We start from the raw sequence: 16,853 nt of genomic DNA, 5'->3' as shown, positions 1-16,853 counted from the left end.
ACCCTTCCTAAATACCCCATGCCATGCTGTTACTGGCTGGAGGGAACATGTGACTCACCAGGATTGGCCAGCCGCATCACATGGCCAGAAGGCAAGATGGCGGCGCCCACGTCTAACGGAACGGAGACGCTGCCAGGCCTCACCAGCGCAGAGTGACAACAGGGCTGCACAACAACGCGCACAGCCAAAGCCCCCCACCAGACACCAGCTCCGCCACCAGACAGCCCGTGCCACAACGACCTCACAGGTAACACCCGCCTAGCGCCATGCTGAAATACCCTGGCCGTGACACTGTAAATACTTAACATATTTCCGTGGATATCATTAACATAGAATTAACAGTAGTAAAACCCAAACTGTCATAGCATATAAACACATATAGATATATTGGTCAAATATAAACCAACAGAGAATACAATGAATGACAAAAGTAAAAAGAGATATCTGGTGCTCACCCATTAGGCAATGTATTGGTAGGATCCCCCAAAAGAATTTGAGTTTTGTACCACTGGGTCAAGTGCATACAGTGATGGATCTAGGATTGTGTCAAAGTTGGCAAAGTGGTTATAAAACATTCCCACATATCAAAAAAAGAAGAGGCCTTCTTCTCTTTATCAAACATTGTTTCCACTCAGACCATTCAGAAATAAATTTAAATTTCTACTTATATAATTGAAAATGAATGAGTTGAATTTATCTATTCTTGTAAAATAGCCTTTTTATGCCGCAGCACTTATAGCAAGTAACAATTTCCTGTTGCCAATAGTAAGGCTCTGTCCCCTCGGAAAAATACCCAAGACAGCCCATTCAGGGGTGAAAGGCACATAGTTGACCAAATACATTACAGGATCTTGCCTAACTCACCTCCAGAAACCTTGGACCACTGGACATTCCCAAAGACAGTGATTTTGTGTCAGCCATTGGCGTATTCCATGACTGACCAATGCATGATCTAAGTCTTGACTAAGGAATTTATAATAGATAGATATAACCTTACAATTGAATATTTGTCCAGAAAGATGTTGGTCTAATGGATTGTGCCAATCAGCAGCTGAAAGAGCCCACACCACGGAAGTTATGTAATGTTTTGGCTAAAAATATGCTAAAGGATAAGAGTTTAAAATTCTCTGTTGCCTCTAGGAATGCCAGGGGTCACCTCGGATCAAAATCAAGCAGGTGACTTATACTATGAACATCCCCCACCCTCCACATAGGCCACCCCCTCTCTTGAACATATAAATTGCGTAAAAACTGGAGGTGGATTTATTTGTGAGTGTTAAGGCAAAGTTTATGGTGCAATATGTGTCAAAGGCATCTGGTTGTCATCAGTAGAGGATTATCACAAACTTCTTTTGGGAGTTCCTGGTCATTAAAATATAGAAAATATTTAGGACCAATGTAGGAAGAAACTGTATTCAATGGATGTGTTAGCATAAACCTTTTGATCATGTGACTAGTTGGTCAAAAACCTCATCAAGTAAGAATGATTATACAGTACAGTAGCTCGAGAACTTTTTAAATAATAAACAATATCTGTTGTGTTGCAGCTCACTCAGGTACAGCACAGTATTTTTTGGTCTGCTAAAATTGCACTCACAAGTATTATACCCTTTATACTCTTCAAATGTGTAGACACTACACAGTGAGTGCAGCCCAGACAATCAAATACAAGCAGGTGCCGGTGCAGATTTTTACCTATATTGTTTGTTCCTTAATTGCCCAACAAGACAAAAGTTGAACAAACTAGATCTTTGGTCAGTTAAGCATGAACATTACTGTTCACATTATTGTTTCTGTCTTCATTCACAATATATATTGTAGTGTAGATACGGTAGATATCCTTTTGAAAAACAATTGTAAGTGAAGCTAACTTCAGAAAAACATGCACAGGAGGACTACAGCATGACATATATCATCGATCTATTTAGTATGTATGAAAAATTATAAGGGATTGCTTCTGGGTTTTGTAAAAAGCAAACATAACATGACATGAGGCTTGTTTGCTGTGTTTCATTGTGATGTTGTTGAATATGTGTTTTTAACATGTTATAATTTGTTTGTATTTTCAAATGATTCAGGATATAGTTGTTTCTCCTGGCCACTAGATGTGTTATGGAACATATTTTGCACTATTGAAGAGCAAGCATGTGAAAGTGCATGGTGAATGTAGGCTGATTCAACATCTAATACCTAAAAGGGTTGTCAGTTAACAATGCCATTTCAGCATATACAGTATATCTATTCCTTTGATAGTGCTCTGGAGCTATTTCATTATGCCAGCTAGGGAGTGCTGATGATTAAGATTGAGATTGAAAGTGCTTTTAGTTCATTTCCCTTACATCCTGGGTGTTTCAGATTTATGGGATTTTAATGTATGACGGATATCACATACACAAGTTCTTACATATAACATGTTCCATCTCCTACACCTTCATTTCACAGTTTAGCAGTTTTTTTTCCTTTGGTGCATTGAGCAGGACATGGGTTGTCATTTAATAGATTATTATTTCAATGATTTCCTGTGCATTGGTGGCTGATTTTGGCAGTGATAACTTCTGTTTTGTTCCTTACACTCTCTTTTCATGAATTTAGGGTTTCCATAGCTCTTGGAAAGACTAAGGGGCCCACATAATGTCTGTTCTACCTAGATATTGGGATCAATACCTTGGTTAGGTGTTGTTGCCTGTCAGGGTTCAAGGAGTGAACATCAATTTGCAGCATGCACAGTAATTGTTGGGTTCACTCAACTTTGATTGCTGGGTCAATCTGATGTACAGTGTCTTCTGAAGGAACTCAGAAAAGCCAATGGAGGTATAACTAGGCCAAACCATTTTAAATGTTTATTATCATCCATATTAAGGTGGGATTTATCACTTTGGTTGTTGTTTCTTCAAGAATTTAATATTTTGCTCTTGTTGTTTTACCCAGCAGTCTATAATTTGTATTTGCAGTCATTTATGGATCTGCAGGGTCCATGGGTTTCGGCTGTTCCTCAGATGGAACTTGGTGCGACATGTCTTGGCCTTTATACTGCATTGACAGGGGGCCTGTGCAAGATTTGCTGCTGTCACAATGGTTCACTATTGTTGCATTGAAGATTTGGTGTCAGTGGTTACACAATTGCAGTAAGGTGCAATAATCTAAGATTTGTGCATTCCATCAACTTCCAGCAGGCTTCCTTGCTTCCAATGTTGTGTTTGCTCGCACAGCTTCTCTTACATGGTTTGCAATGCAATATTTTGTTCAAAGCATTGCATGTGCCAGGGATTGAGAATGTTATCTCTGATGTTTTGTCTAGATTGTAGTCGTAAACGTTTAGGGTGCTAGCTTCTGATGTTGATAAGTTAGTTGAACTTTTGCTTTCTTATGTTTGGCAAGTCAGCATGCCAGATTGCAGGGCTTGTCACATTGTTTATGTATGAGTACAGGAGTGAGGGCACATCTCTTGGAGGCTGGGCCATGCAGGGAGGTGCAACATTGAACAATGCTTTCTTTTATTTGGCACCTAAACATTTCAGATTGGTTGTATGAAGTTTTGTCTGGGTTGCTTACATATTTCTTATTCTCATCTAAATGGTTTGCCTGACCTATCCAAACATTTTTTCACCATGAATGCTTTAAAGCATTGTGCAGGGGTGGCTCCTGTACTGGTTGACAGGAGGCATCTGATTGACATTGCCATGCCTCCAAATATTCTAGCAGCAGTTGTGGTGACCTTATCCTACAAGGCTTTTAGCATTTACTGTTTGGTGATGCCCTCCAAGAAGGCTTCAGCAATAGTCATGCACAATAATGATCTTCTTGGGTAGACGTCAGTGCTATGTAAGAACCAGTGCTCAAAAACACGTATTTTGGACAGAGGCATATGCATTTCTCTGTCTGCCTCTGTGGACTCTTAGATATATCCATGCATGCATTTATGTGGCCTTTGGGCCAGTCAGGACTGGATCTTGGGTCCTCTATGCCAATGAGTCTTTCAGTTTTCTTGGATTTTAAAGTGTTGTGTCTCTTGCATTGGTATCTGTCCTGGGAGTTTTGGTATGCATTATTTTGTATCAGGGCTGATACATCTAAAACTGGTTTTGCCATGCCAGAGATAAAAGCTTTAGGACAAGGGAAGTCAGCAAGCTATTACTAGAAAAATTGAGGGCAGAGAGTATCTGAGCTGGATAAAACCACAAGGCTGAGGGCTGGCCCTTGTGTCAGTCACACAGAGTAAGTCTGTAGGTTAATATGGAGTATGGTATAATTTAGTGCATTGCTCTGTTGGGCCCAGTCCTCATTGTCTGGTTGATCTCTCCTGCCAGACTTTTCCATTTTATTTGTTGGTGTTTTCTTTGGTAGCTTTGTTAGCTATTGTATTTGGTGGGACAGTATGGTAGAACAGAAGACCATATAAAAATGTAAAGTTTACATTTATATTTTGTTTGTGGTATTCATGAAGATATGTGAGCTACACCATGCTTAAGGGTACAGCAACACCTCCCTAATGGGATCAGAAGTCAAGTTTAGCAGAATGAGTTGGATACCCATTGTATTGTTATTTGAACACCATGGGTCAACTCTGCCTACAATCCATGTTTGTTATGTTTAGTTGTGATTTGCATGTTTTTGCTTTGTTCTAGTGATACTTTCATTGCCACCATACATTTGTTTAATAGGTTTAATTGACATTAAATAAATTGTTGACCAATTTACAATTAGAAATCACTGTGTCTGTGTCATTATTTTTAGTGTATTATACTGTACATTACTGTGCAAAAGTTTTAGGCAGGTGTGGAAAAAATGCTGCAAAGTAAGAATGCTTTCAAAAATAGAAGTGTTAGTAGTTATTTTTTATCAATTAACAAAATGCAAAGTGAATGAACAGAAGAGAAATCTAAATCAAAATAAATATTTGGTGTGATTGCCTACCAAGCAAGTAGAAGAATAAATGGACACTGAAGCTTAATGGAGTGAGGGGAGAGTTACCTCAAGTAGGGGGCAAGAAAGACTCCCAGCACTCAGACCCATCTCCATGTGTGTCTCCCAAGTCATTGACCTCTCCACATGTCACTGAATTTGTATGAAGTCCATTCGAAAGATCTAACATAAATCAAGAGAAAAATGTAATAACCAGACAATAACTGGGATTACATTGTCTGAAAAAGCGTATAAGTTGCAGAATGGGTAATTATGTGCCTGATTTATCACCAGATTGATTTTTCCATTTAAATGACTGCTACTTTAATACATTCGGCAGTTTTGCACAGGATTCGATGATGCTTGGTGGTCACAGCCTATTATATATAACCCCTCAGCAGATCAGTTTGGGGCTGGTTTTACATTATGACAAGGGGACCCTTGATTTTTCTGTACCAGACCAGGCTCCTGGGTCCAGGGCTGGTTATACTTTTATGGGGATCATTTTTTATTATCCCATCTTTTACTCTTTTAACCACAAAAGCCTGCACAGATCTTTCAACAAACATTAAACTCCCGGACAGTTCTATTGACTTCATGCATTGTGCTGCAATTTTGGTGGGATTTTGATGGTTTTTGACATTATTATTATTAGTAAATCCGAGGTTTGTATTTGAGAATATGTAAAAGATACCATTTTTGGTCTGATGGTGCATTGCGCAGAATTAGTGTGTATAGTCTTGTTTCACCTGCAATTTGCCACCACAATTTTTAATCTCAGATTTGCATAATGACACAAAACTCACAAGAAAACCACAAAATCAACAAAATTTTACTTTGGTAAGTTTTCTTCCCTTCACACATTTGTTTCAAAGACTGATGTTCAGTTTAATATAAAGAAGACAATGGACCAAATGTAATAATTCAAGTTTAAGTAATCCAACTCACACCTTCTCGCATTTTTTGATGGTGCGAGTTGGTGCCGAGACTCGCAAATATAATATCCTGCAAACTTTTGAGTTACTACGCTAAGCGAATCTGTGCGAGTAATTCCCTATGTAAAAACTCACACCTTTTAATGTGATTAGCATTAAAAGGTGTAAGTTATATAGAAGCCTTCACAGATCAGTGAGATCCGTGGAAGCTTATGTCTGTGTGTGTTTTTAAAAAAAGATGCATAACCACCAGCCCCGGGCTCTGTACAGCCTGTGCTGGTTTTTAAAATACATAAGCCAAAATATGTATGGAGGCCCTGTATTTTAAGAACCAGTACAGGCTGTACAGAGTCCAGGGCTGGTTATGCATTTGGGGAGGGAGTGCACTTTTTTTTTCTTTAATTAAAAAAGTGTTTTGTACGTACACACAGAAACATGCACATACTGTATCTCATGGATATGTGCATTTTTCTGTGTTACTCTGACCTGCTCAGGATAAACTCACTATCCTGAAGTTGATCTATTGTTTTTGCGAGTTCTCAGGCGGTAATATGTGTGAGTGAAGTACTCGTACTCTATTACATTGCCCGAGTTCTATCTAGAGAATAGGAAAACATCTGTATGTGAGATGTTTTTTGGGAGTTATAGCAAAGCATGAAAAATGCATGTGGTATTAGTATAGTTGCACCCAGGGTCGTAGCTAGGGTAGTGCGGCTGGTGCCATCGAACAGGGCACCACAGGTCAGGGGGCGCTGTTTGGACTTGTCAAATTTCTGTTTATTATCATTCTTGCTTGAAGCTTCCTCTTATTTCATCCCCAGCATCTCCTGGCCTCTCCTATCTCTTCCCTGGACCTTCCCCAAGAAGCCATGGCCCTTCTTTGGGTGCATTATGTCCCTATGAAAAATGAGGGGGCGCCAATGCTCTTTCTGGCACAGGGCACCAAAAAGTCTAGTTATGGCTCTGGTTGCACTCTATTACATTTGCGAGTGCGTAAAGCGAGTCTAGCTCTAAACTTGCATATTTTAATTATTACATTTGTGCCAATTTTTCACAGTGAATGACTAGATATCCCATCCTGTCATTATACCTCTCATCACTTTGTATACTTATGCTAAGGGCTCCATTCAACAATGATCCTTATTACTAGCATGTAGTATTATAGTGATACTATTGATTATGCCACCGGTGTTTATAATAAAATGTGAGGTCCTGTGGTGTACCCCTCCTCAGCAGCTTACTTTGCTCTTTCTCTGGCAGCCTATTGATATCAGGTGTGATAGCCGCCTACTCATGTGCATTACACTTTCACTCGGAAAAGCTTAAAGGGATTCGCTGAAGCTGGAAAAGCTTCTTCCGGGTCCCCATTTCCACCAATAGGGACCATACCATTATTGCCATTATTGTTGGTTTTTAAATTAAACAGAGCTCATAACCTCTTTAGTAAGTGCTAAAGGTGTTAAGGCTTGCTATTAAATGGAGCCCTACATACTTTGTACTGTACATAGAACATAGCAGTGTTTCATAGCAGAAACCCAAACAAAAGTTGAATATTCATTACTATATTTTTACCTGGGGCAGAACAGACGTTGTTTTTCATTATTAATAAAAAGTTATTATATTAAGAAAAAGTTTCACATGACAATAACCTGATTCAAATTTGACACTTGTTATGTGTACTTATGGTGCATATGCTTGGTGTGTAATGTTTAATGTATGTTCATATTGCTCAACAAAACATATTTATATCTGCTATTTGGCCACGTTAGTACCATACGACTCTCCTGTGTCAGGATGGATCCCAGCTGTGTTAAACACTATCATTTACATGAGTGTGATCCAAAAACTATACTGAATCTATATTTTTCTCCAACTACTGAAAAGCAACTGTTTTATGAAGGTGTAACATTCCCTGTGAAAGAGCTTCAGAAACTTAAGATTTCAGGTATGTACAGTATGGATTGGTGCATATCAGTCTTGTGCCATGATGGGTTATATTTTTGAGACATAAGATCAGTCTGTGTAGTGTAGTTACAGCTGCATTTAAACAATATAATACTTTATTCCTCCAAGCTGATAAACAGAAGAGAAGGACATGTCCACCAATAGTATGTTTCAGAGGCTAGTACTGATTGCTGCTGCCATATCATACTAAGGGGTCTACGTACTAAGACTTGGAGGCAGATGTATGAAGCTCTGGGAAGTGATAAAGTAGAGAGTGATAAACGACCAACCAATCAGCTCCCAACTCATTTTTCATACACAGCCTGTAACATGACAGTTAAGAGCTGATTGGTTGGTTGTTTATCACTCTCCACTTTATCACTTTCCAGAGTTTCACACATCTGCCCTTTGGAGAGAGATACAGTGGACAGCTTCTAACTGTCATACTTCAAACACAGCCTGTAAAGTGACAGTTAGGAGCTGATTGGTTGGTTATCTCTGACCACTTTATCTCTCTCCAAGGCTTAGTACATAGACCCCTAAGGCTGAGCAGGAATGGAATCTTTTCCCATTACTCATAGATTCTATTATATACAATAATAAAAATGCCTGAGAATAAAGAGGGGTGGTGCTGGTGTTGATGAAGGGTGACAGTTGGGGAAATGACTAACAGGGGCAGGAGATTAAAACATTTTACTTTATTGAATCTTATTGATTTGTTTTCTCTGAACATGTTTGAGGTACACTCGCCCACATATATCAACTCATACTGGGTACAATCTATTTTACCTTGTCTGTTCATACATATATCTACTCTCCCACCACAAATAGCATGGAACTGGCATGTCTTGTGATAAAGCTTTTATTTTGTGTTAAAAAATATGTAAGGATAAAGAAATGCTAAAAGATAATGGCTCAGGTAGGTTTTTCTCTTCATTTTGAGCTATACTGACAGGTCTAAGAAATTGGAGTTCTAATAGGAGGATTTAAAGAAACTATTATGTGACCATTAGATCTCTCATTCATTTGATGACATTTAGAAAATTCAATTTTAAGATGTCAGCCTAGCGATATTACACTGTTGGCTTTTTTTTTTCTATTAGCTCAGTGAGACATCTAAAAAACAAAATACATTCTGTAAGTATCTCACCTCTGTAACTCCCCATGCAGTGATTCTATGAGGTTTCATGTTTTTACATGTTTTCATTTTTACATTATATTCAGTATATTTTATACAGTATATGACCATTTTATTGATATATATATATTTTTGAGGGAATGGTATTGAAATACTGATGGCTCTTTAGCCGCCGGTTCAAATAGCACCTCCGGAAGCTTGACTGCAGGAGATCCCAACGTGACTAGGTAAGTAATCTAACCCTACCATGCCCCCCCAAGTCTAACCCACCCTTAGTGGTGCCTAAACTTAACATTCCCGGGAGTTGCCTAACCGTAAATACCCCCCAGTGGTGCATAACCCTAACCACCCCTTCTCGCACCCTAAACCTAAGTCTCCCAGGGGGGTGCCTAACGCTAACCTCCCCCTGGTGGTGCCTAACCCTAATCCCCCTTCCCTGCATGCTAACACTAACTCCTGGGGGGTTGCCTTTCCCTAATCCTAACCACCCCCATTCCCAGCTTACCTTCATACTTACCCGCTGTCTGGACGTTCGGGATGCCGGTGGTTGGGAAGCCGACGCCGAGATCCTGATGTCCTTCGGGATATCGACGTCGGCATTATGCCCGCATTTCGGGATTGCAGCGTGCGTATTTCGACTGCCAGCAACCCGTCCACCGGCATAATAACTGCATCACGTTCTTCTGTTATATACAATATCCAATTACATTCATCTTATTGAGATGTCTTGAAATTCTTTGGAATATAAGACAGCACATGTGTGTGGAGACTTTCTTTGTCTAAATATCATATTATAGAGTTCCCAGGGTAAGCCGCCGTTTTCTTTGAAGTGCAGGTTACATATACGTTTTTAATTTCCAGGTTCCTCTATATATTGTCCATTGCTAAGTCCATCAATTACTGAGGCCAAGCTTAAAAAAAATCACTTATTGGAGCTTGGTAAATTGCCTACTAACACATATCCCATAACAACCCATTGGGAGAGGATGTATGATCGATAGTAGACAGATTCTCTTGAAAATGATTTTATGGCATGAGCAATGCTGCAATCTTCAGAAAACATCATTTTCTTGAGGTTTTACCACAAATATGAGATAATAAATTGATCCCTTTGAGTTAAATGTAGCTTGGTAAAATATGTACAGATGTGGCTTCAGTCGCACCAAATAGCTCCTCTAGGTACGCCAGTTATTGGGTGAATCAGCCGACAGTGTACATCTTATTCGTATAAATAAGACAACTGGAAGTGACAAAAATAGCTTTTCTAGATCGCACTCATCAATTTGGTGTGTGACATTTGCACATCTAAGTGTGAGTATTTAAAATGGTGTAGTTAAAGTCACAGCCCTGTTTTTCTAGTACACTGTGAGTGGTGTTTTGCTGCATCTGTGATGTGAATAGGATGCAAAATGTGAAGAAATACTACACCTCCCAGCAGGGGCATCTTTAGAGAGGAGGGGGCCCATGTGCATCAACTGTCATAGGCCCCCTCCTCTCATCCCGGTGGCTGGCAGTCAACTGACGCAGCTGGCCGGCCACAACAGAATCAGTAGACTCTGGACACTAGAGTGTACCCAGAGTCTACTGCACATGCACAGATCACCTGGAAAATGGCGCGGCAACCATATTCCCTGTGATTCCCTCACAGTGCATGTGCAAACCTCTGGAAAAATGGCCATGTTGGCCATTTTCCAGGGTTTTGAGCAGCACTGAGAGACCCAACATAGGACCTCGGAGAGGTACATTTTAGGTGCAGGGACCCCCTGAACCCAAGGGCCCATGTGCACTGCACATGCTGCACCCACTATAGATATGGCCCTGCCTCTCAGAATGCCTCAGTCACCCCAGGCATCTTGTGCCATATGGTGTATAGACACTGCGCTTCCAATCTGTCCTTTTGATCTTCTACTATAAATTGATATTGATGACTTTGCTGTAAGCTCCTATGATACTTATTTCTACAATTTTGATTCTGACCCAAGGCATGTCTGGCTACTCTCCTGTAATGGTTCCTGTTACAAGTCTGTCACACTAGATACCTATAAAGAGGCCTGCAACCTGCATGTTGAACAATCCTAAAATGGTGTACAGAAATAATCCCCAACAGCGCATTTGATAGAAAATATTTGCAACAGAAACTCAAAAAAGACAAGTAAAACACCAGATACTTGAATATATATACAAATAATAAAAAGTATGTGGATGCGTACAGCACTATTATCTGAAAGATATACAATTAAAGATTACCCAATTCAATGGAATCACACATATGTATTATTATTCTTGAATCTAATTTACCCAAAAATCATTGGAACAAGGTAATTAGACTTAATTTAAAAAGATGACAAATGTATTGACAAATGTATTATTTGTACACATAAAAGTTGGACATCAAAAGTTAGTGTCAATAACACAATGCTTCTTCTGGTGCTCATTTTTGGCTTTATGGTCAAGTGTTGCTGCCATACTTCATACAGTACATGCAGTAAGTGCTATGGATGTTGTTCCCAAAAAACACCATATTTCCCACAGGAACAATACAGCACATGGTTATGTATCTTTTTATAAATATCACAATTAAGCATAGAACAATTGCCCATGGTTTCCCACAATCTCACTTGCCAAAAGATAATTATTTAGTGGCAATTTTATGGTGTTTTCCAAAAATGATGCATAGTAGATTGGATGGTTTGTAGGTCTTTAATTGTAAAAACTTGGTTTCTACTTGGTTTCTATTAGACTGTGGTTTTACAGCAGTGTGCGCATTACAAAACAGATAGCAAAACCAACAAAACGCAACAGATTTAATAACCTACAGCAGATTTCCCTCTAATTGTTTAAAGCGAACAGACAAATGACATATGATGTCCAATAAAGAACCTATTAGTCAATACAATGGGATGGATGCAAGCATTAACAAAATGGCAGCAAAAAAAATAAATTTCTCTGCATAGTCGAAGACGTATTTAGTGTATGTGTTAAGAACAAGTCTCCCAAACCATGACTCAGTAGGGGCTGAAATATCCAATGGTTGATGACTAGAGAAGGTATGGAGAGATGTCCTTCCTGTTGCTGGCCGGAGCCTTCTTTGCCATGGATGTTGCCACCATGTGAGTAGTGTAAATTCTTAGGGGTCTATGTACTAAGCAGTGATAAGCAACAGAGTGAAAAGTGATAAGTAAGTGATAAGGTGCCAGCCAATCAGCTCCCAACTGTCATCTCACAGGCTGTGTTTGAAAAATGACAGTTGGGAGCTGATTGGCTGGCACCTTATCACAGACTTTTCACTTTTCACTCTGTCTCTTATCACTGCTTAGTACATAGACCCCTTAGTATTTTTGCCACTTAATGCCCATTCCAATAGTTAGTGTCAGTAACAAATTAAAATATATACAGATACCCAATTTTCTGTATACCAGTTTAGAGTCATCCTGGAAACATAGCAGGTGGCATTGTCGTCCTGATTAAAACATTTGTTGCTTCCATAGAACTACAAGTGCTTGGGCCTCTTTAAGAAGCATTCTAGTTGAAACTGCCACATTAGTGGCCATTTGGAATTCATGTGCAATAGTTTGCATGGGAGCATTTTGCTTGCCTGGGGATGTGCCCTCACTTTTGTCTGCATAGTGTAAATCTTTCAGATATAGCACTATACACATCCACATACTGTTTTCTCATTTCTAACCTGCATGTTGAAGCCAAAAAACCATTGCAGTGGACCCTGATGAAGACCATCAGCAGTTTAGACTCCCTGCATTTTTCCTGGGTAATCATCCACTATTTATCCCTTAAAATTGTAACAGTACAGTATTAAATGCATTATGTAGAAGCAAAGCATAACATTTCACAGTTTCTTCAGTCTCCGTTGATCCCCTTATATTATTATTCTTATTCTTATTATTATCATAATTTATTTATATGGCACCACAAGTGTTCCGCAGCGGCTTACAAAATATTTAAACAATTATGACCAAAGATTTACAGTACAATACAATAGAATCCCGGACAAGGACATGGATAATATACATTGCTACATTAGTGACCATAACACCCAAATAAGCAGCAGAGCTTAAGCACCCAAGTGTTAGGTGCCCTAGTGGGGAGTAAGAAGTAGATGAAAGTATAGTAGGGAGAAGCACAAGAGGATAGAGGGCCCTGCTCATAAGAGCTTACATTCTCTCAGTGTTTCATATTGATCTCTTTTCTTGATTGTATGTTTTATAAAAAGGTAAATAAAAACATTTTAAAAATCTAAGCTTATTAAAATGTAAATGTTACTCTTTTACATTTACATTGATGAATACATTTGTTTCATTGTTATTACTCTAAAGGTCTTATTTTTTGTTATTTTATGGTTTATTTAATAGGAGATGTCTTGTGTGATTTTTCTTCTGGACCAATAATTTTCCACCTGTTGACAATCTGTGAAAATTTTAATAAAGTTATTGTTCTTGAATCCCATGATTCCTACATTAAGGAATTTGAGAGATGGAAGAATAAGGAGGAAGAAGCTTTTGACTGGCAGCATCTCTCTGAGTGTTTTCCTGAACTGGGAAGTGACTGGTAAGTGAATGCTCTGTGGTTAGGTCACATGTAACTGCAGAAACATCTGAATAATATATATTATACAGCAAGAGACAACGATATATTGTAATAAAAGTTTATATCTTATAATAAAACACTTGAGAAGTTTAAAATGGGAGCTACATGTGCCTCAGATTCCTGGCATCTGTCTGGTGGACAGAAACTAATTGCAAACCTTCATTGTCAGAGCAACTTTTAGAGTCTGATCTTAGATATTTCAGTTGCTAGTCTCAGTCTCTCACTACCTGGGGAACAGGCAGATGGCCTCTTTTTTTTGTAAATACTTTTTATTGTATTATTATTATTGAAAGCTTTACAATAAAGAACACAAATTGTACTGATCGAGATATAAAGTGTTACAGACAATAACTTTCTTGTACAACTTCTCGATTTAAACTAAGCATATAGTAACAAATTTCAATACGAAAATTAGATCTTTATAAGAAGATACAATATGAAGATATCTTGAGCTTTTAGTACAGATCCATATATATCTTATTGTACATAAAAAATAAAAAGAGGGGAACAATACTACACAAGACAAGAGACATGACGGAAAGAGGGACATAGGGGAGAAAAATAACCATATTATTGCTATGGGTTTGCTTGCAAATAGAGCATTTATATAACTACCCAGGACATAGCTAATGAGCACCAAATACAACAGTTGGTTGAAAAGGAATATTGATAATTGGAAGTGGTTTTTGACATAATATATGACTACATTTCCTGTAAAATGTTCCTATGAATAAACCACTCAGTAGAGTGAAATATATGGAATATATGATCTTGTGACTTTTGAGGTAATGAGTCTATATATAAGCCCCACTTTTTGTAGAATTTTATTACTCCATTTTCAATATCTGGGATAGCGGACCGTCTATCAAAATATAGGATTTGAATAATTTTTTGTTGGACCTCAGCGAGTGAAGGGGAAGAAGACGATATCCAGTGTTTCAGAATTACTTTTTTGGCTATGGTAAGGAAAATTGTGAGAAGTGGAATTAATCTTCTCCCACCCACTCCCAGCTCCCGATTTTTAAAATGTAAACAGAGACATGCTAGTTGATCTAGCCATAGATTTAAATCAAAACATGAATTGATATAAGAGATCATCTTTATCCAAAGTTTTCTAATCTTATAAAAGGCCCAGAGAGTGCAGAAAACCAGCATTACACATATGACATTTCGTACATTGGCCAGTCTCAGAGATGATCATATGTTTTCTCTGTGCAGGGGCCACATAAGATCTATGTATTACTTTAATATGTACCTCTTGTAAGTAAGAGGATTGGAGAATATGCAGAGAGCTGTCATAATGTAGGAAAAGATCCTCTGAAGTAGGTGCAAATGTGGCTTCCCTACACCAGAGGGCACTTGTTTTGTTTCCTAGGGGTACTGAAAGGAGGTTTGTCAGAGTGGAGTATAGCATTTTTATCTTATACGAAGAGCCCGATATACGTTTCATTCTCAATAATAAATGGTCAGTTAGTACTTGGGGAGGAAGAGCCTGTGGGAGGGTTTGAACATAGTGTCTCAATTGTAAATACACGAAGAAGTCCCGGTTGGGAATACTGTAAGTGGTTTTTAAATTAGAGAAAGGCATCACTGTTCCACCTGGATCAAAAACTTTGGAGATATTGCTGAGACCTTTTTTGGACCAAATTTTAAACTTGTTGCCAGCCATAGAAGGGGGGTAGGCAGGGTTTCCCCAAAGGGGGATTAGAGGGGTATTTAGATGATTTCTGCCTAATTTCTTATTTATTGATAGCCATGAGTAATATGTGTCTTGAAATAATATATTGTTTAGGATCAGGGCCAGAATATTTCCAGGTAGGTTATGAAGAAGTGCACCTGGGGAATATGGGGCGAGTAGAGCAAAATCCAGTGACAGATCAGTGAATGTGTTTTGTTCTAGGAGCCAATCACTGATATATCGGAAGAAAATTGATAATGAATAGGCTAAGAAATCAGGGATTACCAGTCCACCGTATTGTCTAGATAGTTTTAATTTAGATATCGCAATTCTGGGACGTTTACCCTGCCATAAGAATTTAGAAATCATTCTTTGTATATGAGATATATCTGATTTGGAAAGGGCGATAGGGAGCATCTGCATTAGGTAGAATATTTTAGGAAAAATTATATTTTTAATTATCGCAGACCTGCCTAGCAAAGATAAAGGGAGGAGTTTCCAGTTATCTAGTAATAGTGATACCTTGGAAATTACATCTGTAGAATTCAGTTTATACAGTTGGGATAAACCCGAGGGGATCTGGACTCCCAGATATTTAATTTTAGAAGTACTAAGTTTAAATTGATGTAATATTGGTAATTGTTTTAAAATTTCGATGGAACCTGAAAGAGGTAATATCTCTGATTTATCTATATTTATTTTGAATCCAGAAACAGTGCCAAATGAATTCAGTAGGTGCATAATCACAGGTATAGTGGTTGATGGTTTTGACACTAATAGCAGAATGTCATCTGCAAAGAGAGCGACCTTCTGCGTGGTATTCTCCACCTCTATTTCCGGTATCAAAGGGTCAGATCAAATAGCAATTGCCAGGGGTTCTATCGCTATAGCGAATAAGAGGGGTGATAGTGGGCATCCTTGCCTGGTGCCTTTTGGATAGAAAAAGGGGTGGATTTGTATCCGTTACAAACTATATGGGATTGGGCTCCATGATATAATGTTTGGATTATGTCTATAAAGTGTTGTGGAAAACCAAAATTATATAATGTATGATGTAAATGTGGCCACAAAACTAGATCAAATGCCTTTTCAGCGTCTAGTGAAATAATGAGGTTAGTATCAAGATTTTTGGATTGTTGAATGTATTGTATTATTTCCAGAACCTTTCTAACATTTGTTACTGAGTGGCGACCGCTTATAAAGCCTGATTGATCTGTGTGGATTATGAAGGGTAACAGGGGTTTAAGCCTTTCTGAAAGAATTTTTGTTAAAATTTTATAGTCTAAATTCAAGAGTGAAATAGGTCTATACGACTCTGGTAAGGCCAAATCACGTCCCGGTTTGGGTAAGACTTTTATGGTTGCCATATTGTAGTACAATGGAAGAGACTTAGACATAATGATATGGTTATACACTGAGACCAGGGTATCACTTATTTGAGCTGAGAGAATTTTATAGAACTCTCCTCCTAATCCATCAGGCCCTGGAGCATTGGCGAGTTTTAAATCTTTTATCGTTTTAATGACTTCAGCTGAGGTAATTGGGGTTATGAGTGATTGGGCAGCCTCAGGGGAGATTTGCGGATATGGGATATTTTGCCAGAATTGGCAATCATGAGTCTGTGCCGTAGAAATGTCCTCTACATTAGGAGAGT

The 16,853-nt window shown here is 38.5% G+C and overlaps 1 protein-coding gene across 4 annotated transcripts in view; it reads left to right on the top strand.

Moving 5' to 3' along the window:
- The first annotated feature begins 7,631 nt into the window (after positions 1–7,631).
- LOC148509623 (nicotinamide N-methyltransferase-like) overlaps positions 7,632–16,853 on the top strand; it is a 30,723-nt gene continuing 21,501 nt past the window's right edge. The window contains exons 1-3 of one of the 4 annotated variants that reach the window (XM_088442884.1): positions 7,632–7,786; positions 11,600–11,607; positions 13,287–13,482. In XM_088442884.1, the coding sequence (XP_088299010.1) occupies positions 7,632–7,786; positions 11,600–11,607; positions 13,287–13,482 (359 nt within the window). Of the gene's footprint in view, positions 7,792–11,599; positions 11,608–11,963; positions 11,967–13,286; positions 13,483–16,853 lie in introns of all 4 variants that reach the window. The other 3 variants (XM_088442885.1, XM_088442887.1, XM_088442886.1) reach the window with 3 other exon arrangements.

This window comes from Taudactylus pleione, unplaced genomic scaffold (assembly GCF_031769625.1).
Source record: "Taudactylus pleione unplaced genomic scaffold, aTauple2 ptg000318l, whole genome shotgun sequence".
NCBI lineage: Eukaryota > Metazoa > Chordata > Amphibia > Anura > Myobatrachidae > Taudactylus > Taudactylus pleione.
Note: the sequence above shows the minus strand (reverse complement) of the source record. Positions and strands in the feature narration are given on the sequence as shown.